At 42.0% G+C, this 22,467-nt stretch overlaps 2 protein-coding genes and 3 pseudogenes across 6 annotated transcripts in view; 3 read left to right on the top strand and 2 right to left on the bottom strand.

Annotated features, from left to right (window-relative positions):
• Positions 1-22,384, top strand: part of Rnf168 (ring finger protein 168) — a 33,973-nt gene extending 11,589 nt beyond the window's left edge. The window contains exons 2-6 of one of the 2 annotated variants that reach the window (XM_004834699.4): positions 1,914-1,990; positions 7,898-8,077; positions 11,072-11,193; positions 14,087-14,168; positions 19,418-22,384. In XM_004834699.4, the coding sequence (XP_004834756.2) occupies positions 1,914-1,990; positions 7,898-8,077; positions 11,072-11,193; positions 14,087-14,168; positions 19,418-20,332 (1,376 nt within the window). In that variant the 3' untranslated portion in view covers positions 20,333-22,384. The remainder of the gene's footprint in view (positions 1-1,913; positions 1,991-7,897; positions 8,078-11,071; positions 11,194-14,086; positions 14,169-19,417) is intronic. The other variant, XM_087186651.1, reaches the window with a different exon arrangement.
• LOC106009318 (uncharacterized) overlaps positions 1,986-22,467 on the bottom strand; it is a 42,170-nt gene continuing 21,688 nt past the window's right edge. For 3 of the 4 annotated variants that reach the window (XR_015441003.1, XR_015441004.1, XM_087186658.1), the window contains exons 4-5: positions 12,795-12,837; positions 1,986-2,242 (exon numbers count right to left, since the gene is read on the bottom strand). Coding sequence is in view for 1 of the 4 variants with exons in the window: in XM_087186658.1 (XP_087042784.1) it covers positions 2,104-2,242; positions 12,795-12,837 (182 nt within the window). In the remaining 3 variants the exon portion in view is untranslated. The remainder of the gene's footprint in view (positions 2,243-12,794; positions 12,838-22,467) is intronic. The other variant, XR_001183377.3, reaches the window with a different exon arrangement.
• LOC106010893 (la-related protein 1B pseudogene) lies at positions 2,253-5,918 on the top strand (annotated as a pseudogene).
• On the top strand, positions 6,127-6,713 carry LOC101707738 (transcription factor BTF3 pseudogene; annotated as a pseudogene).
• Positions 14,403-16,629, bottom strand: LOC110348323 (thyroid transcription factor 1-associated protein 26 pseudogene; annotated as a pseudogene).

Below are 22,467 nucleotides of genomic sequence, written 5' to 3'. Positions count from 1 at the left end.
TCCCTTCCCCTCCCTATGTACAAAAGTTTTGTTTTGTTTTAAGGAATTGTATTCTTCTCTGGCTTATCTTCTTTGGCTCAAATGGATCATCCTTGATAGCTAAAAGGAGAGTTTAGCTGCTTCATTCCAGTCTGTTACACAGTTAGGACAGTTTTTAGTTCCTCTTTTATAGAGTTTGTGAACTACTGGCCTTGTAAGCCTAGACATCTGTGCGTCAGCCAGCAGCAGCATTGAAATTAGAAGTGTTCAGCCGGGGATGTAGCTCAGTGGCACCATGCCTGCCTAGCAAGTGTAAGGTCCTGAATTTGATCCCCAGTACTGGGGAAAGGAAAAAGAGAAAGAAATTATAAGTGTTCACATTAAACTCTGCGTTTCTGGATTTTCATGAGAAAGCAAAAAAGAAAATAAAGGCAGCAGTGGGCCTGAGTTTCCTGGCAGTAGTCAACTGGATCCTCCTGCCTCAGCCTCCTGAGAAACTAGGATTGCCGGTGTAACTCTAGGGTGAGGTCATTCCCCCCTCTTTCTATAGTTCAGTGTTTCTATTTAATCCTACAGATTTATTTCAGATGTCTAGTGATCATGCTTAAGTTTCTTTTCTTTTTTTTTTTTTTTTTGGTACGGGTGATTGAACTTGGGACCTTGTGCTTGCGAGGCAGGCACTGGAACCACTGAGTTAAATCCCCAGCCCTTAAGTTTCATATTTTTAAATGAGGCCATAACTGGACTTGATGCTACAATCCCAGCTACTTGGGAGGCTGAGGCAGGAAGATTGCAAGTCCCAGGCCAGCCTGGGCTACTTAGGGAGGCCCTGGAAATGTGGCTTGGTGGTACAGTGGCCTGAGGGTTGACACCAGTTATCAATTAGAAAAGCAAAAGCCCTGAGAGAAGCTCTGTGTACATGGATGGGTACTGGAGACTGGCAGGCCTTGTGTGAGGTCGAGTAGAAACTGGTGATTGCCAGCTTGCTAAGGGCTTCGTGCTGATCACCACCTGACTGCCACGGCGCTTCCTCAACCCTCAGTTTCTTTACACAAATAGTGTGTGCACAAGAAGAAAGGCCTGCTGGTCAGCGACTCTTGATTTCCTAGTTAGTGAATTCTGAATTATATTTTTTAAAAATTAATTTGATCCCAAGGGCCAGGGCTTTAGCTCATTGGCACCTCACCTGCCTCGCAAATGCAAGGTCCTGAGTTTGATCCCTGGTACTGCAAAAAAAAATTTTTTTTAATTAATTAATTAGATCCCCTTTCCTAATCACTTTAGTGGTATGAGGTCACATCTTTCTTATTCCTTTACTGTTATTTTTTTATTTTTTATTTTTTTTGGTATAGGGATCGAACTCGGGTCTTTGCGCTGGTGTAGCAGGTGGCGAAACCACTAAGCTAAATCCCCAGCCCAACATTTACTGTTATTTTAGTGAAATCTAGAGGAAGGATTAAGTTTATGTATTCATGTGCCACTTGGAACCAACCTCTTACCTTTTTTTGTGTGTGTGTGCCGGGGATCGAACTTGGGACCTTGTGGTTGCGAGGCAGGCGCTGGAACCACTGAGCTAAATCCCCGGGCCAACCTCTTACCTTTTGAAATGGAATTTCAAGCTGGAGGCTGAGGCAGAAAGATTGTAAGCTCAGGGCCAACCTAAGCAATTTGGTGACATTTTGTCACTAAATTAAAATAAAATTTAAGAAAGGCCGGGGATATAGCACCAATGGGTAGAGCACCCCTTGGTCCATTCAATCCCTATAGTACTACAAAATAATTAAAAAAGGAATTGCAAAAGAAGCTATTATTGCTATTGCTGTTAATAATAGTACATTTATTTTTATTTTACATTTTTATATTAAAGTACTTTTAATCAAAGATATAAAGTTCTGTTTGTCTATAACAGTGTTTTCTTCTCTGATGTGAAACAGATGAGGACTGTCAGCCAGTTCGTTTGTTAAGTCAACCTGGGGAATTGAGAAGAGAATACGAAGAGGAGATAAGCAAGGTAGGTGCTGAGGAGTCGTTCTTCTTTGGGAAATTTCTCTGCTGTTTCCAGCCTCAGCTTTTACATAATTTTCTGTTCTTGCAGAACTAGTGTATATTGAAATGCAAGTCATTCTAATACACTTTGTGAGGGTGCGAAGCACAGTTATAAATGAACTCGAGTTTACTTCGGAATAATTGGTGTTCTTCTTGGTGGTAGTGAAGGAGAATTCTTTCATTTTCCTGATGTTCTGAGCTGAGAGGCTGGAAGAGGCTGAAAGGGGATGGGTGGAGGTGAGGAGAGCACACAGGTGTGTGAAGGAGCTAAACGGGAGGAGGGGTGCTGCTTACAGGGAAGCCTTCACGCTTGCTAGACAGTGGAACAAGAACACGGGGTCCTCTTACCTGGTTTGTGTGGGCAGAACTGCCTGGTAAAGTGCACAGAAGTCCATATGTGATTTGATTTGATTTGATTTGACTTTTTTTGGTACCGGGGATTGAACTCGGGACCTTACACTTGCGAGGCAGGCAGTGGAACCACTGAGCTAAATCCCCAGCCCTCTGCATATGTAATTTTAAAGTTGCTCATATCCACAGTTTAAAAGATATTTTTAGGGCCGGGGATTTAGTTCATTGGTGCCGCGCCTGCCTCACAAGCACAAGGTCCTAAGTTCGATCTCCGGTACCAAAAAACCCAAACACCTCCACACGCCCACCGCCCCAAAAAAGATATTTTTTAAAAGGTCAGATTAATTTTAATACTGTATTTTATTAAATATGGCTCAACTGTTAAATTAACTTTTTTTTTGGTACTGAGGATCGAACTCGGGTCCTTGTGCTTGCAGGGCAGGCTCTGGAACCACTGAGCTAAATCCCCGGCCCTGTAATTTGTTTTAATTACATGTAGTTATATATAATTTTTTTTTGGAGTAAGAATCCTTTATTCATTTCCTGAGAACAATAAATACAGAAATATTTGGGGGAGGTTACTTATAAAAATTAACAGATTTTACTTTCATTTTTTTGTACCAGGGATCGAACTCACAATCTGAGGCAGGTGAGGCAGGTGTGGTGCCACTCAGCTAAATCTCTGGCCAGATTTTACTTTTTTAAAATTTTATTTCCCCCCTCTTTTTGTAATCTTAGCCTTCAAAATCTTTTGTATCATTAGTACTTTTTTTTTTTTTTTGGTACTGGGGATTGAACTTGGGACCTTGCGCTTATGAGGCAGGTGCTGGAACCACTGAGTTATATCCCCAGCCCCATTAGTACATTTCTTTATTTAAATATTCAGCATTTAAAAGTTATATTTTCTATATCTCATTTGTACTTAAAATACATCTCACTTTGGCTGGCCATGGTGGCGCACACGTGTAATCCCAGATACTCAGGAGGCTGAGCCAGGAAGATAGCAAGTTTGAGCCCAACCTGAGCAATTAAGTGAGATTCTGTTTCTAAATGAAAACTTAAAAGAGCTAATGATGTAGCTCAGTGGTAGAGCACTTGCCTAGCATGTGTGAGGCCCTGGGTTCTATCCCTAGTACCAGCACCACCAAAAAAAAAAAAAAACTTGCTTTAGGCTAGCTATACTTGAAGTGTTCAGTAGCCACAAGTAGTTAGTGGCTCCTGTACTGGACAGTGTGGACCTGGAAGATTTAGTAAACAGCTCTTAGAGAACAAAATTGTGACATGATGTCCAAGCAGTGTCCTGAGTGAGGGTTTTAAAGGAATTATTTAATCTTTTTTACCATACAGTGAGGATAGGATATAGGGGATGCTTTAGATTGCAAGCAAAAGAAACCTTGGGCTGGGATGTACCTCAGTGTTATAGCACTTGCCTAGCATGTACGAGGTCCTGTTCTATCTCTAGTACTGCAAACCTGAAAAGAACAAATTTAACTCAAACTACCTTAAACAATAAGACAAATTAGCTTAGCATGGTAGCACATGCCTCTAATCCCAGCACTCTGTGAGGCTAAGGCAGGAGATTTGCAAATTCAAGCCCAGCCTGGACAATTTAGTGGCTAAGTAACACACTGTCTCAAAATTTAAGGAAGGAGGGTGGGGATTGGGGATGTATCTCAGTGCAAAGGCCCTAGGTTCAATGCCAGTGCTGCAGAAAAAAAAAACAATTGACAAATTCCAGAGGTGTTGTAAGTTTCCAGGATGGTTTCTTCTGGAGCTCCAGCACTTCTTTATTCACTTCTGTAGCTGGCTATATCCTTAGGCCAGTAGCAAGATGGGTGCGCCACTCGGAGCCTCAGATGCATCCATACTGCATGCAGAGGGAGCCGGGCATGGTGGTACAGGTCTGTAATCCAGCACTTGGGAGGCTGATCAGGAGGGTCATGGAGAGTTTGAGGCCAGCCTGGGTACATAGTGAGTTCAAGACCAGCCTCAACTAGATAGGAGACCGTGTCTAAAAAAACCCCAAAACAAACAAAAAAACCCAACCAGCGCAGGGACGCGGGGTGAGCCTTCACCAGCCGCGGTGCTGGGGAGCTGTGTGCCTCAGGCGGCCGTGCCCGTGTGGCTCCTGGCGCTGCATGTGGTGCACAAGGCGCCTGGCTCCGGGGGCCCCTCCACTGGGGAGCCACCGACTCCAACCCCTCCACCACCGCGGGGTCTGCCAGCCCAGGACACCCAGGAGGAGCTGGCCGCGGCCGGCCCCAGGGAGAAGCCGCAACCTCCACTACCTAAAGAGAACCCTCGGACCAAAAAGCGGTCGCAGCACCTGCCCCCCGCCGCCACAGAGCTGTTGCCGCCCCCGCCGGACACCCTGGTAGCAGAGCTCAGTGCCCCGAAACCTATAAAAGCAGGAATACTTAAGACAAAGAAACCCAACAAGGCCAGCAACTTCAGCGATGTGGCTGTTTGGCCACCACCAGGTGAATTAGTGAACACTGGATTTCAGAGTGTCCTAAGCCAAGGAAGTAAGAAGCCACAAATTAGAAAAGAAAAAAAGAGAAGATTGAAAAGAGAAGTAACAGTGAGAGCAAAGAAAACCAGGAAACAAAATTCAATGGTCCTAGTGAAAACATGAGTGAGGATGAGGCTCAATCAAGTAATCAGCGAAAGACAGCTAATAAGCACAAGTGGGTACCATTCCATTAGATGATCTCAGGCCAGACAGCCAAGAAAGACCTGGATCCCGGAATAACTCTAGGTGTCAAGCTGAAGCAAATAAGTCAGCACATAATAATAGGAGAAATGATACACGAAGTTGGAGGCAAGATAGAGAAAAAAGAGATGATCAAGATGAAGTCTCCAGTGTGAGAAGTGAGGGTGGCACTATCCGAGGGTCCTTTAGAGGCCGAGGATGGGGAAGAGGATGAGGCAGAGGAAATCCTCTACTGAACTTTGAGTATACTTATGGTTATGGAGAACACGGTGCAAGGACTGATCAGCCATCTCAGAGGGGATTCAATGCCAGTATGATGCGCTACTGTGATGATGGGACAGGCGTACAGGTGTATCCTGTGGAGGAAACACTGCTTAAAGAATATATTAAACGCCAAATGGAATATTACTTCAGTATAGAAAATTTGGAACGAGACTTCTTTCTTTGGAGAAAGATGGATGAACAAGGTTTCTTGCCTATTTCTCGGATTGCTGATTTTCACTGTGTTCAGGCGCTCACCACAAACCTTAATCTCATCTTAGAGGCACAGAAGGATAGCACAAAAGTTGAAATTGTGCATGAGAAAATGAGAAAAAGGGTAGGACCAGAAAAATGGCCAATCCCAGGCCCTCCTCCACGAATCGTGCCACAAACAGATTTGTCTCAACTGATTAATTGTCCAGAGTTCATACCAGGCCAAGCTTTTTGCTCACAATCAGAGTCTGCCCCAAATTCTCCGAGAATTGGAAGTCCTTTGATTCCAAAGAAAAGTACTGAAACAAGAAGTCTTCAAACAGTGTTTAGAGGTTTTGTCTACCAGTTTACCTGACTTGGATTCAGAACCTTGGATAGAAGTAAAGAGGCATCACCTGTCCCCAGTCAAATTAAAGGAACCTATACCTGAAGAGGGATCAAATCAGTAATGTCTTTCAGGAGAACAATAACAAGAACTTGATTCTCTATTTGATGAAGAGATGGAATAAATGGATAAAAAAACACATTTACTGAGCTGCCATCTTGAGTCCCCGCGTGTGTGCACCTGATCTCAGCTGGTCTGCCTGAGACCCCCTGAGCGCCAGCCCTAGTCCCCTGCACTGCCGCATAACCACTCTGACAAGATGAAAGAAACTATCATGAACCAGGAAAAACTCGCCAAATTGCAGGCACAAGTGCGCATTGGTGGGAAAGGAACTGCTCACAGGAAGAAGGTGGTTCATGGAACAGCTATAGCAGATGATAAAAAACTTCAGTTCTCATTAAAGAAGTTAGGAGTAAACAGTATAATATCTCTGGTATTGAAGAGGTGAATATGTTTACAAACCAAGGAACAGTGATCCACTTCAACAACCCAAAAGTTCAGGCGTTTCTGGCAGCAAACACTTTCACCATTACAGGCCGTGCTGAGACAAAACAGCTGACAGAAATGCTACCCAGCATCTTGAACCAGCTCAATGCAGACAGTCTGACTAGTTTAAGGAGACTGGCTGAAGCTCTGCCCAAACAATCTGTGGATGGAAAAGCACCACTTGCTACTGGAGAGGATGATGATGGAAGTTGCAGATCTTGTACAGAATTTTGATGAGGCCTCTATAAGAATGAGGCAAACTGAATTGAGTCAGCTTCTGAAGAAGATATAACTTGGAAGAAGTTACTGGGAACTGCTATTTTATATTATGACTGCTTTTTAAAATTGTTTTTGCTTATGGATCTGATAAAATCTAGATCTCTAATACTAGTTTTTAAGCCCAAGCCTCTTGGACACTGCAGCTCTTTTCAGTTTTTGCTTACATACAATTCATTCTTTGCAGGCAATTAATGAAGAAGCCTGGGAATAAAGTGTGAAACAAAGATTAATTAAAAACAAAACAAAACACATTTACTGATTGGTCTGATAAAGATTGAGATTATGAAATTGATGACCAGGATTTAAACAGGACTTTGATTGTAATTCAGACAACACCTTATATGAGAAAACTTCGTGGAGGAGACTGAACAGGAAACCACATGTCTTAGACAAAACTTACATGAGAAGTTGCTAAAGTTAATAATGGCTCATATTACTATGAGCAGGATCTATGGATGGATGGGAGATGAAAAACACAGCCATAAAGGTAATTATTTCTGGCCAAAAAAAAACCCAACCAGAAGAAAAGGCAGCAGTCTCTTCTATGGCTTTAAGAGCAAGAGAACTTAACACAGAAGTTGTATTGTTGTTGTTCTGAGAATTGAACCCAAGGCCTTTGTACTGAGCTATGTCTGTAGCACTTTTTTCATATTTTATTTTGAGAGGAAGCCTCATTTTGTCGCCCAGGCTGGTCTTGAACTTATGCTCCTTCTGCCTCAGCCTTCTAGAGGGGGTTTGCAGGGATGTGCTACCCAGCCCCACTCAACACAGAAGTTTTTTTTAGCAAACTCTTCCTCTTCCTCATTCTTCTTCTTTTTTTTTTGGTACCAGGAATCAAACTCAGGTCCTTGCGCTTGCGCAGCAGGCGGCGAAACCACTGAGCTAAATCCCCGGCCCGTTCTTCTTTTTTTTTGAAGCAGAGTCTCACTTTGTAGTGCAGGCTGGCTTCAAACACTGGATCTTCCTGCCTCAGCCTTCCCAGTGCTGGGATGATCTTGCCACCACACCTGGCCCTTTTCTGATTCTTCTGTGAAATGTTTTAAATACATTAAAAAGTTAAGGATATGGCCTGGGGATTGAGCTTAGTGGTGCCATGCCTGCCTCACAAGTGCAAGGTCCTGAGTTCGATCCCTGGTACCGGAAAAAAAAAAGTTAAAGATTGACCTTTGTTAATCATTTTTAAGGTGGAGGCTGAACGACGAGCCAGTGAGGAAGAGGAAAACAAAGCCAGTGAAGAATACATACAGAGACTGCTGGCAGAGGAGGAGGAGGAGGAAAGGAGACAAACAGAAAAAAGGCGAAGTGAGATGGAAGAACAACTGAAAAACGATGAAGAGCTGGCAAGAAAGCTGAGCATTAATATTGTAAGTCTTAGAAGAGAACTTTGAAGTATTAGCATTCCTATTACTTTGTGTGTGTGTGTGTTTGTGTGTTTTGTTTTGGGTTTTTTTTGTTTTATCTAATAACTGAGGATTAAACCCAGGGACTCACACATGCTAGGCGAGTGCTCTGCCACTAAGTTGCACTCCCAGCCTAATTCCTAAGTAATATATCAAACTTGAATTTTATTATCTTATTTTATTATTAAATCGCTGCTTGTGAGAAAAAGGCAGGATGGTAAAACACATGCTTTAGGACCAGTGGTAGCTGGATATGGTGGCTCACACCTTGAATCCCAGTACTTGGGAGACTGAGGCAGGAGGATCACTGCCAGAGACCCCTGTAGTCAGGTTCCAGTACCTACCTGCCCAGTGTTCGATGCAGGCTTAAGAAAAAAATACACTAAGAGACAGAACTAAGAGAGAGAAAGCGAGGTTCCAGCACACCCAATGCCAGCATAACCAACAAAGGTGCTGGACAGTCCCAGGCACTGACTTATTCGCAATCAGTTGGGGTAAAGGCAACGTGTGGTTTCTATGGAAATTAATGTAAACAAGGCTCAGAAAGGACAAGACAAAGCATTCTCAAATTAGGAACAAAGACAAAATATATGATTGTAATTAGAACATTGTCCTTCTAGTCTGAAGGTTTTAGTTGTGGGAATGGAATTTCGGTGCGAGTTACTCTGACCTTGGCATGTAGGCTTCACCCAGACTCACTTCTCTAACCAAGCCAGTTGTAGGGTTAACTCTTCACAGCCTGCTTTGGGGGCATAATCAATATTACGGCCTTCTGCAGGTCACTGTAAGTTCGAGGCCAGCCTGGGCTACATAGAGAGTTCAAAGTCAGCCTGAACTACATAGACACCCTGTCTCCACTTTTTTTTTTTTTAAGGGAGTACAGTGGAACTTGGTAGTTTAAAAGAGCTTCAAGGGGTCACCTTGGATTCTTTCAGAATCCAAACCCTTCTATGTATCTAAATGTGCTGAGGCCAGGAATTTAGCTCAGTGGCAGCTGAGCCTGCCTCACAAGCACAAGGTCCAGGGTTCAATCCCTGGTACCAAAAAAAAAAAAATCCAAAAAATACCCCCCCGCCAAAAAAAAACCAACAAAAAACTAAATGTGCTGAATTCTAACCTCTGGGTGGGATCCAAGGAATACCATCTCCAGAGACATCTAGGACATCTGAGACCTTCCGGGTTGAGAGCCTTCAATACAATTTCTCTGCTTTCAGACACCAGAGATCTTAAAGTGAGCTTACCCAAATGAGGAAGACCTAGAATTATGGGTTTTTTTCATTTTTGAGAAGCTTGCCATAGTAAATATACTCAAATTTTGGGTGGTTACCCCCCCTCCCATTTGAGACAGGATCTTGCTATGTATTCCAGCTGGCCTTACAGGGATCCTCCTGCCTCAGCCTCGTGAGCACTGGGATTACAGACATGCGCCCATGTTGGGCTAGCCTTTTTTCATATATCCTTTCTTTTCTCAATTTTTTTTTTTAATTCTTTTATTGGTACATTGTAGGTATATAACACAATTACATTTCTCATTGGGAACTTGTACCTTTACATAATGCATCTTGGTTCTTATTTTTTCCCCGTTCCTAGCCTTCCCTTCCCTATTTACAAAGACTTTATTTCCGTTTTTTCCAGTTCTCATCATTTTTCCTTTCCCTTCTTTCCTTTCCCCTGCCCCTCCCACTACCCCTACCCCTTTGGACATTTTCTTCCTATTTTGCATTATCGATTATTCATTCTAATCATTGGTACATTTTAGGTACACAATATAATAACATTCATCGTTGGAAATTTTCACCTTTACATAATCTCTCTTGGCTCTTATTTTTCACCCTTGCCCAGCCCTCCCTTCAACCCCTCCATTCCTCCCGTTTACAAAGATTTTGTTCCTATTTTTCCATTTTGTCATATTAATTCCATACCCTTCTTTCCTTTCCCCTACCCCTTCCACTTCCTTCCCCTTTGCCCCTTTTCTTCCTATTTCACATTACCTATTACACATTTTAGTTCTTTTCTCAATTTAAGAAAAGTACATTTAAAAGCATGATCAGGACATTAAAAGGCATTAACTAATGGAACAGGGAAGAAAATACATTGAAGAAGAGAATTTGGAGTCATCTATCCCTGTTTTTCAGAGACCTATTGTTCAGTCCTTACGGTTTCCACAAGGGGTTGTAAGAGCAGATTTATTGAAATTGTAGAATAAATTTTGGTTAAATATCAAACTTCAGTGATAGTGAACAGTCATCTGAACTTTCCCAGTAGTGTGAAAAGAAATTTACAGGACTGATTACAGGAAGTATTTGTGATATTTATTGATATGCCCTGAAAGCACAGACTTTTTTTGTGTGAGCCATGGTGGTGCTAGGTCTTGAACCCAGGGCCTTGTACATGCTGGGTAAGCCTCTATCAGTTATGCTAGATTCCCTAGTCCTTCAGGGCTGGCCTTGAACTCTAGGCAGTCATCCTGCCTCAGCCTCCCAAGTGCTGAGATTATAGGCATGCATTACCACACTCAGCTAACCTGCCTATTACTGTGCTTCATAATGTATATTAAAAATTAATTTAGATCAATGTGGATGGACTTTATTTTTACAGTCATCCCTCAGTGTCCAACAGGAATTAGTTCCAAGACCTCCCACAGATATGAAAACCTGAGAATAATAAAATCCCTTACCAAAAGAAATGGTGAGCTTTTCTGGGCATGGTGGTGCATACCTGTAATCCCAGCACCCAGGAGGCTGAGGCAAGAGGTTGAATCCACGGGTACAGAATCCATGGGTTTAGAGGGCTGGCTATACCAAATTTTGCAGTGTCAGTATTTTTCAAAGCAGATGTAGAATTTAAATATAATTCCTGAAGAATTCTGTGGGTTCTGAATTGATTAGTCCAGTTAATAGTTTATTTTATCATAAAGTTCTCCTTAACATTGCCTTTTATGCTTTTTTATTGTTAAAGAACAATTTCCATGAGGAAAATATCTTGGCTTCTCCCTCGAATTCCAGAAAATCTGATCCAGTCACAACCAAGTTCCAAGCAAAAAAAAAGAACAAAGAAAGAAACATTGGAAATATACAGAAGTAAGTGAACATGACCAACTATCTATTGAGCAACAACTATGAGCCATTGCTTTGGGTTCATGGTAAACCACTGATTATGAAGGTTTTTCCCATGGGCTCTAGATAAACCCCCTGAAGGTAGTCTGAGATTGATGTGAAGTGAAGAGAAAGAGCTGCTCCCATATCTCATTCCAGGCCAGCACAAGGAGAGATGTGAAACCTGATGTGCCTTTTACCCCACTGCTTATTTTGACAGATTGCACTTTTTATCTTGCTTGCTCCAGGTTCCCATTATTCCCATTTTCACAAAATGAACCAGTTAGATACCTCTTTGTCTTGGTTTAAATCCAAGTCAAACGTTGGTCCCAGGTAGGCTCATTTTCGTTGAAAGAATTGAAAATGTGGTACTTAAGAAATTACCCTTTGGGCCGGGGATTTGGCTCAGTGGTTCCACAGCCTGCCTTGCAAGCACAAGGTCCTGAGTTCGCTCCCCGTTACCAAAAAAAAGAAAAGAAAAGAAATTCCCCCTGTATTAGTCAGCTTTCTCATTGCTGGGATGCAATACCTAACACTGACAATTTAAAGGACAGGTTTAATTTGGCTCACAGTTTTGGGTTTTTTTTGGTACTGGGGATTGAACTTGGGACCTTGTGCTTGAGAGGCAGGCACCGGAACCACTGAGCTAAATCCCCGGCCCTGGCTCACAGTTTTAAAGGGATTCAGTCCATGGTCAGTTGGCTGCAAGGCAGCAACATCATGGCAGAAGGGCAAAGTGGAACAAAGCTGTTCATTTCATGGCAGCCAAGAAGAGCAGGGGAACAGGGCCAAAGAGGAAGGGGTGAGGAACTGGATATAGTGCCCAGTGTCATGCCCTCATGTCCTACCCAGACACACCCAGAGGGATGCTCAGCCAATCCACTGGGCAGCTCCCAAGCCAATCATGTTGACATCATGAGGTGTAACCACCATAACCGCTCTGCCCTTTTCTCCCAGTTTATGAATCTTCTTTTTTAGTACTTGGGATTGAACTCAGTACTTTGTGCTTGCCAGGCAGGCGTTGTGCCGCTGAGCTAAATCCCCAGCCCTATGAATCATATTTCTTCCTCACCTTATGAAAAATCATGAAACGAATTGTCAGTGGTGGCGTGACCCTGTTCCCCTGCTTACCCCTCTAGCATCACTTAACAGATAGAATTGATGGCTTATGAGGACATAAGGGCTGCCCTAGTTATTCATAGTCAGAAGAAATAGAACCTCCGTCTAGACTTGGAAAACATGGAAGGGCTTCTGGTTCAACTGAGTAAATATATGTGAGTCACTCAGCTCCCTCCAAAATTTGTTGAAATTTTGAAATTGGAGTGGGAACACTTGAAAGGGTTAAATGAAGTCATTGCTATTAAATAAAAAACAGATTTGGGATGCAAAGTAGAAATCAAGACAAAAACCATTAAAAGACAAAAAGCATAGGTAGGTATTTCATAGGGAAGGGAAGGTAGATGAATAAAAAAGAATTAAGATGTGTTATGTACATTACCAACTCCCCAGGATGGATGTGATCCTTACGTACTACAAACATGGACTAATAAAAATAAACTTTTTTAAAAAGTATAGGTATTTTATACCTGCTGCTTGGCAAGCTCAAGGTCCTGAGTTCAATCCCTGGTTCTGCAAAAAAAAAAGCATAGGTATTTTATATTGATATAATCTGCTTGATGATATAACCCATGAATCTTTGTATATCTAACTGCTTTGGAATACAGTAATACTTCGGTTCGTGAATGGTTCTGTTTGCAAACAATTCAGTTCACAAACAAAAGTATTCAGTAAAATTTTGCTTCCATTTGCAAACTCTGCATTGGGTGACAAACACAACCATAGCCATCTTCCCCAAAACCGTAAAACAAGCTAAGTTTGTAAACCGAGGTACCACTGTATATAAATATTTAAAAATTACTAGAAATAAACCAGTGAATTTAGGAACAGACATTATCAGAAACTGATAGTTTACTAAGGTTAAAGTTAAATAAGGGACTGGGGCTCTGTGGTAGAGTAAGTATTCAACATCCATGAGACCCTGGGTTCAGTCCCCAGGATCACAAAAAAGAAAAAATAAGTTAAAACAGAACCAGCCACTTTACCTGTTATATAACCTGTTAGAAGGCTGAGGCAGGAGAATCACTTTAGTCTAGGAGTTCAGGGCCACCCTGGACAGATGACACAGAGACTGTCTCTTTATTTATTTATTTTTTTTTGGTACCAGGGATCAAACTCAGGACCTTTTCCTTCCAGGCAGGCGCTGGAACCACTGAGCTAAATCCCTGGCCCGAGACTGTCTCTTAAAAAAAAAAAAAAAAAAAAAAAGTTAGGGGGCTGGGGGTATAACTCAATGGTGCGGCACCTCCCTGGCAAGCCCAAGGTCCTGAGTTCGATCTTTGGTACTCCCCATCCAAAAAAGTTAGCTGAGCTTGTAGTTTATATATGTAATCCTAGTTACTTGGGAGGCTGAGGCAGAACACAGCCTGGGCAATTTAGCAAGACCCTTTCTCAAAAATTAAAAATAGCCTGTAATTCCAGTATTCTGGAAAGCTGAGCCCAGAGATCACAAGTTCAAGCCCAACCCAGGCAATTTAGCAACTTAGTAAAACCTTATTTCAAGGGGAGGAGGGGGAGTGGGGATGTAGCTGTCTATGGAGGCCCTGATTCAATCTGCAGTAATGGGGGTAAAAAATATATTTTTTTTTACTTCAAGTTTTAAGTCCTCTCCTGACTTACCCCGGGGGAGGAAATGCATTCTGATAAATCAGCTCATCAGGAAAGCAGACAGCCGTGGGTATGAACAGTCACCTGGCTTTCTTGTATTAGCCAAATACCAGCTGTCTTTCAAAGCATTCCAACTTTGATAATTTTTTTAAAGGTATTTGTCACCTAAATCCCAGTTTGGGTCAGCATCACAGTCTGAAGCTGGACAGGAAGTCAGGAGGAATTCCTTCTCTAAGGTATGTTGGTGGTGAAGATGTTCTTAGGGAGGGTTGTTAATACTGTAGGTTACTGATGCCTGTGACTCTTTTTTTGATTTTGTTTAGATTTTTGGTACGGGGGATCGAACTCAGGACCTTGCACTCGGGAGGCAGGTGCAGTGCCACTGAGCTTAAATAACCAGCCCTGTGATTCCCTTTTTTTTCAAAAAATTTTATTTCATATAATTTCATACATGACTAAAGTATTCTTGAGCTGTCTCCCAAATAGATTTAGGTTCTTCAACCCAATCTTCCTCCAGAGGCAAATAAATACAAAACCAGCCATATTACATCAACTATACATATTAAAATTTTTCTTTTACAAGAAAAAATATATTTGCACATCTTAGCAGTTCATGTTATGTTGATAAATTTGGTTCATTTTCAGGGACTATGCATTTCCTATACATAAGAACACAGTGAACGTTCAGTGGTTATTTTTACCCTAAAGAACAAAATGTCTGATTTAACTTTTTCCTTGTATTTTTTTTAAGAAGATACTCTATTTGTAAATTCAAGTTTGGTTGGCCCTTTTTAGTCCTTTTGCTCAATATTTTGAACACTTCCATTTTTTTCTTTTTGTAGAGCCTTTGAGCTTCTCTCGTTTTCTCTTCTCAAATTCTTGTTTCTTAGCAGCATGCTTAGCTTTTACCTGCTCATATTCTTCTTGTGCTTTCTGATTGGATGTTTTCTTTTTCTTTGGAAGAGTCATGGAATTTACTGTTTTGCTATGTTGCTCTTCTGGCTGAGTCTGATGACATTGTTCTTCAGACAAAGCAAGGTCAACTCTACACTGTTCTTCAGGCAAAGGCTGGTTGACTTTTTCTTCTGACAAAGGCTGTTTTTTGTGTGTTTTTGGTTTTTTTTCAGTTGCTTCTTGAGTCTTTCCTCTTCAGCTAAATAGAGATGTTTCAAGTGATCTGGGTAGTGATCTGTGAATTGGGATTCCTGTGATGTTCCAGCCTTCTTTTCCTTCCATAGCAATTTCTTGTAATTTTGCTGAATTTTCAATTTTCTCCGAAATGCAAAGCCTTGTCCCTGGCCAATGGATGGTTAGGCCACCAAGTCCTGCGTTTCGCATTCTTATTCTTGAATCCAACCTGAGAAACCCCCTCGCCTCCTGAATCCAAACCTCTGTTCCGCAGCCTCACCGCCGGGCTCACTGGCGCCATCGTGCGCCTGTAATTCCCTTTTTTAAGGCACACTGGTTACTGCACATCCTGTCTTAGTCGTTAGGCTCACCGGGACTGTGGCTCAGCAAGCCTTTGCTCTCAGGTGCCAGGGCAAACGATTTTAGTCTTTGTGGTCATTACAGCTATTCAGCTCACGGCCTTGAAGTACGAGAGCCTCCTAACCAATGTGTAAGCAAATGAGTGACCTGGGATCCAAAAAAACTTCTTTACAAGAAAGGCTGCACCCTGGAGCTGTGCCGTAGGCCACAGTTTCCTGATTCTTGACCTGGATGATCAAAGTCACAAACCAAATGGGTTGCACCTGGTACCAGTGTCTCTTGGAAGACTCTGAGATGGGAAGCAAAACACAGGCAGGGCAGTATCAGGTGTGCTGTTCATCCAGGCTCCAGAGTGATAGCCTAGAAGCAAGGCCACCTTTAGTCATTCATTTCTGGTAGCATCCCAAGAACACACCCAGCCAGAGTTGGGAGTCACTTAGAGAGAACCTCAGCCTCATGGGGCACTCATAGTCCTGGCACAGATGCAGTATACCAGTCAGAGTGCTTGTTACTGTGAGCTGTAGGGCCCATGACACAGGTGACATTTCACTCTTAGCAGGCTTCCAGGAGAATAGGCTGGGAAAGAAGGACTCAGGCCAAAGTCGGTTCCTTACAGAGGAATTTGGTTAGCTATTCCCTTACAGTCCTTTCAGTTCAGCTGGGTAGTTTTATACCACCCAGCATCTAATGAACATTTGCTATGTCCCAAATAATGTATGTATAATCTCCCTAATATTATCACCATGAGCTGGGCATGGTGGTGCCTGCTGGTATTCCTAGCGCTCGAGAGGCCAAGACAGGAAGATCCTGTGAACTCGAGGCCAGCCTGGGCTACATAACGAGACCCTGTCTCAAAAAAAAATATTGTCACAACCATCAGCTCTACAAGGCAGATGTCCCTCTTTTGCCCAAGATTGGTAGGTGTGGTAGGACCGGGATATTTTTCCTACCCCGAATATCACATCCACAGCAAAACTAGATGAGCAGTCTTGACTTACCTAAAACCTGTAGGTGAGAAGAATAACTAACTAGGCTGGCTAAAGCAAGAGTTCTTACCCTAAGAAGTATGTTTTGCTAACCTCCAATTTTAGTATTTTCTTTAATTTTGAATGTACACAGCAAACCAGGATGCTGTTGACAAAATATGGCTTTGTCATCAGTAGAAAACACAGGTATTTTCACATCACATTTGATTTATTATAGATTTCTTGAAATATTTATTTGAAATCAAAATGGAGATACTTAAAAAACCTAAAAATAGAAATTCCATTTGACTCATCTATGTTGGATTCCTTCAAAGTATCTTCCTGAAAGAGTTAAAATCATATTACAGAGAGCTGAATGTGATCACACAGACCTGTAATCCCAGCACTTTGGAGGCTGAGACAAGATGATCACTGGAAGTTCAAGGCCAGCCTGAACTACATAGTGAGACCCTATCTCAACAAACTAAAAAAAAAATCATATTACAGGGATATATATATATATATATATATATACACACACACATACCGTACCCATGTTTGTAGCAACACAATTTATAATAGCTAGATCTTGGAAACAGCATATATGTCCATCAATAGATGAATGGATAAGGAAAATGTGGTTATACACAGTGGGGTACTACATTGCCATAAAAAAAGATAAACGAGACATTTGTAGGTAAATGGATCCAACTTGAGAACGTAATGTTAAGTGAAATAAGTCATATGCACAAGCTCAAATACTACACTTTCTCTTATATGAGAAATTATATATGTATATAAAATAAGTAGGGAGAAGTCAAACACTTCCCACATTACATATTCCATTGTGGGCAGGGGATTTAGCTCGGTTGCACCGCACCTCCCTCGCAAGTGCAAGGTCCTGAGTTCAATCCCTGGTACCACAAAAAGGAAAAAGAAAAAGCCATATTCTGTTGTTTAAAGAAAACATTTTGTTTTGAGACAGAGTCTCCCTATGTAGTTCAGGCTGGCTGTATTCTCACTATGTAGCCCAGGCTGGCCTTGAACTCTCAGGAATCCTCCTACCTCAGCCACCTGAGTGTTGGGATTACAGGCATGCACCACCATGGCTGGCTTCAAAAAAATTTTTTTTATTTTTTTTTATACGGGGGATTGAACTCAGGACCTTGTGGTTGCAAGGCAGGTGGTGGAACCACTGAGCTAAATCCCTGTCCCCTCAAAAATATTTTAATATGTGTGCTATTTTAGTTTTAGAAAAGAAAGTTTTATTATCTGTTTCTTTTTTGTAACAATCTTTTTAGTTTGTTTTGTACTCTTGAGTACTATGATAACAATACACAGTGTATTAACTTATTTTTATTGCTGTGCAATTTTTTCATAAAAGTAAGAAAATATCATTTATAGTCATAACATTTTTTTTTTTGGTACCAGGGATCAAACTCTGGTCTTTGCAGGCGGCGAAACCACTGAGCTAAATCCCTGGCCCAAAGTCATGTGTTTTTTTTGTTTTGTTTTGTTTTTTTTGGTACCAGGGATTGAACTCGGGTCCTTGCGCTTGCGTAGCAGGTGGCAAAACCACTGAGCTAAATCCCCGGCCCTATAGTCATAACTTTGATATTAGAAGTTATTGGACTTCCTACTGAATTTTTTTTTTTTTCCCTGAGATAGGATCCTGCTGTGTTCCAGGCTGGCCTCGAACTCACTGTGTAGCCTAGGCTGGCCAGAAGCTTGCAGTAATCCTCCTGCTGAGGCCTTCCAAATGCTGGGATTACAGGTGTGTGTCACCACACCCAGCTCAGACAGATCTTATTTAATATACCAGTACATGCATATGTGGTTTAAGATTTTAATATTGTTTTCCTTTTTGAGGCTATGTGTAGGGAACAGGGGAAGGAGACATTACCAGAACCTCTGCAGTAAGTCCTAGTCTCCTGCGAGCCACGGCAGCACACGGCGAATTACAGGAAAGGTAGACAAATGAGACTGAGAAGAAGCTGAGCTTTGGGTCTGATCAGTGCTGCTCTAGGCTGCAAAGACAAGAAGCCCTAGCTTGCAGCACCTTTTATTTAGTCCACCCAAAGAAACAAATGTAACAAATGAATAATGTAGATTTCAGTATCATATTGGGATGAACAAGGTGTAACAAAAGACTGGGTGGGGGCCGCAGAAATCTAAGAACAATGAGGAACTATGCAGATGAAGATTTGGTTCCTCCCAGGGTGTCTCCCACAGGTGTGGTCTTGTGCTGGAGGATTACAGCATCATGGGATCATTGAGATCTCCCTTGTGACCTGAGGCCAAAATGGAAGTATGTCTTGGAGTGTTATTGCTGGCCTGTAGGCAGGAGAACTAGGCCTACTCAAATGATTTTTCCCTAGAATTATGTAGCATTGCTCCCAACAGCTATGTATGTTAATTTTTGTATTAAAATATTGTCAGCAAACTGCCTCACCAAAATGCTAAAAGGATGGTCAAGGGGACAGAAAGGGGTTCAAAACCCCTGGACCAGAAGTTTGTAAGGTTGTGAGGTGAAGGCGGTCAGGTCCTGATGCCCACAATTTGGCCACACGTAGAATCCAGTTTATGGGTTTTAATCTGTAGGATTTCATGGGAATGAAAATGAATTGGTGTTTTAATATAAATCAGCTCATAGGCTAATGGTGTTTTTTGGTTGAGATAGGGTCTCACTGTGTAGTTCAGGCTGGCCTTGAACTCACTATCTAGGCCACTTCGTGGCACTAAATTTGTGGTGATCCTCCTGCCTCAACCTCTGGAGTGCTGGGATTACAGGCTTACACCACCATACCCCCAACAATACTGTTAAAAAAGAATCAGCCCTGGGGCTACAGCTCTTGGAGGTAGAGCATTTGCCTAGTATATGCATGGCCCTAGGACCCAGCAGTGCCCCCTGCCAAAAAAAGAGAATCAGCCTTATTGTTAACACAGAGTAATGCCTAGTGACTTGGTCATCTATGGCATCTGATTTATGGATTTATAGATTATGATTTGACTCTCATTTCTGTTTTCTACAGGAAGTTGGTGGTAGCGGAGTCAAGAGCCCTGTGTGGCAAGACATAGAAGCTGAAGATATGCCAACACTCTCTCCCCAAATGTGCCTTGAGGCTCAGGATCCAAGTCCAAGGTCTTCGGTGGACTCAGCAATGCCGTGGCTCTGTGCCTATGATACAGATCAGTGTCTTGAAGGCAAGGTCAAGACAAGATCAGACAATCATGATACAGAGTTGTGTGTCACACATCATGCAGGACGAAAAGCCAGAGTTCCCTCCACTAAGCCTGGGGACAAAGGGAATGAGGGCAACCTGTCAGGTGGGACCCAGGTGACTGTAGACTGCACCATGGAGACAGAAAATGAGGAGTCTGGCCCGCTGCTCAGCAAAGATGTTTCCAAAAGAAAACACCAGGAGCCTGCATCTGAAGCAGCCAGGGATCCCTGCTGCTCTGTGAAAAGGAAGAAAATGTTCCCCAAATCTTCTTCAGATCAAGAGGAAACAGAGATAAATTTTACCCAAAAACTGATAGATTTGGAGCATCTGCTTTTTGAGAGACATAAGCAAGAAGAACAGGACAGATTATTAGCTTTGCAGCTGCAGGAAGAAGAGAAAAAAGAGCAAAGGAAGCCCAGCCGTGAAGAGTATGAACTCCGAGCAGCATCCATGCCCCCCGACAGACTTCTGACTGCACAGAGGGAGGCGTCTGGAGATCACAGCCTCAAAATTCAAACAGCTGCTGAGCATCCCAGACTGCGGAGAGGCTCCAGAGATGAGAACTGGCAACCTTTTACAGTCCAGCTGAGGCCTTCAGTTAACGGAAGAAAGATGCCAAAGTCTAGCAGAGATCATTGCAGTGTTCCTAGAAGTGCTCAGTCCCTGCAGCCTAGCAACTCACAGAAAAGTATCTTTCAGATGTTTCACAGGTGCACAAAGTAGAGCCTGGGTAAAGTGTTTGGGAATCTAGGAAAGCCAGGTAGAGCAGCGCTTCTCTTTGCCATGGAATCGCCGTGGCCCTGTCCTGAGGTCCTGGCCCATAGGCACTCACTGTGTTTAAAAGGGAGAGCAGACGTGTTTCTTCAAAGCCCCTCTGCGTTGCTGATGCTGAGGTAGTAAGTTTGACCATCCTGGATGGAAGAATTCCTTGGCCAGGCCTGAGACTTCAAGTCCAATTCCATTTCCAAGAAGTGCATGTTTTATGCGCTTTGTTCACCTTCTTCGGGAATAGTAATCCAAGGAGGATCATGCTGTAGCAAGTAATTAGGGAATACATGTAGAATTTATAAAGTCTAGACTCTTGCTTTCCTTTATCTTTACAGAGCACTTGAAATGCATCTGCTGTAACACTAAAGCATTTAATTTCTGTCTGTGATTTAAATAAATGTTATGTTACAGCATTTCCTTTGATTTAAAATGGATTAGGACCAATGTTAAATCAGAGTTTTCTAGAAAATTGAAACTCAATTGACAGAAAGGAAAGTAGATTCTTCATGGGTGAAGAGTTAAGAGCTGGGATGGGGCTGAGTGAAGTAGATCAGCTGAGTCCAAGTGCAAAGGAGCAGCTGTCTCCTGACAACATTCTCCTTCATCCTTTCTTTGCTAAATGATTACGGAAACATTTTGCTTTTGTAGCTTTTCACACTATAGTATTTGATGTCAGAATCAAAGTGTTAGTAGCCAGGTGTGATGGCACAGGCCTGTAACTCCAGCAGTGGGGAGGCTGAGGCAGGAGGATCTCCTGTAGTTTGAGGCCAGCCTGAAGTACCTAGCAGATCCCCTCCAAAAATACCAAACCAAATTTTGTTTCTAAGTTTTTGGAAATGCATATTTCCATTAATTTGCTATTCCAGAAAAACTGTAGAATTGGATTACACAAAAGCTTTTATTTTGGAATTTGAAACAACCATGCATTTATATCCTCATCATGTGTGTACTGGCTTTTATTTGTATTTATAAGCAGAAGTAACAAGTATGATACGTGGGTTTTGCCCTGTCTGTCTTCTGAAAGTTAAATCAGAAAGCAGTGATTTCATATTGTGACGTTTAACTTAGAGGCTGTTGATCTTTTGTTTCATTAATATGAATAACCTTTAGCAAACAAACAACCATTTTAGCATTTCTGCTGGCCTCTGGCCATCCATTTAGTGTAAACAGATAGTAAATTGCCAGCATGAATTTTAGCTTTAATTTGCCAGTATTTTTAGATGTCACAAGTTTTTTCCTTCAAATTTTATAAATTCTCTTTATCTTTACATACTTTGTGGCATCTACATGAATATAGATTTGGTGATTATAGGTAGAATTCTTTTGCTAATTTTTTTTTTTTTTTTTTTTTTTTGGTACCAGGGATCAAACTTAGGTCCTTGTGCTTGCGAAGCAGGCGGTGAAATCACTGAGCTAAATCCCCGGCCCCCTTTTGCTAATTTTAAATTTAGTTTGACATTTCTCAGGAAAAAAAAATTGCCCTCTGAGTAATGATTGTGTGAAATGTGGTACAGTCAGAAACAAATTCAAATCTGTCTTATGAATCAAGTATTTTTCTAAGAGAAAATTCAACATTTAGGGTGGGCCTTGTTGGAACTCCTCAAATTAAAACTTATCTAATTAAGTCTCCCTGGAATAGTCCAAACCAAAAAGAAAGAAAACCAAAACAGCCCATCTTATGTGGATTTCTGTATTTCTGCCCTTCACTTGTCTGTGAAGAAGTCTTCCTGACAAAAGTTGGCTTTTTGTTTTGGGGGGTTTTTTTGTTTCATTTTATTCTTGTTTTTTGTGTAGCTCAGGCTGGCCTGGAACTCATGATCCTCCTGCCTCCCCTTCCCCAGTGCTGGGATCACAGGCGTGCGCCACCACTCCTGGGTTCAAAAGTTGGTGTTGTTTTTTTTTCAAAAGTTGGTTTTGAGATAAATTTTAACTTCTCTGTTAATCTTTCTGCTCTTCCTACCATGTATGCCTTTTTGTTAAAAATAATAAATGTTTTGTGCCAAGTCATTAGAACATATGGTTATTTTTCCTCTCACTCTACTGGGCGAACATGAGAATGTTGAGTTTCCAAAGGAGTACCAAAGGTTGCA

Source organism: Heterocephalus glaber, unplaced genomic scaffold (assembly GCF_053883595.1).
Source record: "Heterocephalus glaber isolate CG9 unplaced genomic scaffold, H.glaber_assembly_v1.0 deba00001504, whole genome shotgun sequence".
NCBI lineage: Eukaryota > Metazoa > Chordata > Mammalia > Rodentia > Bathyergidae > Heterocephalus > Heterocephalus glaber.
This window is presented reverse-complemented; position numbering and strand designations above follow the sequence as displayed.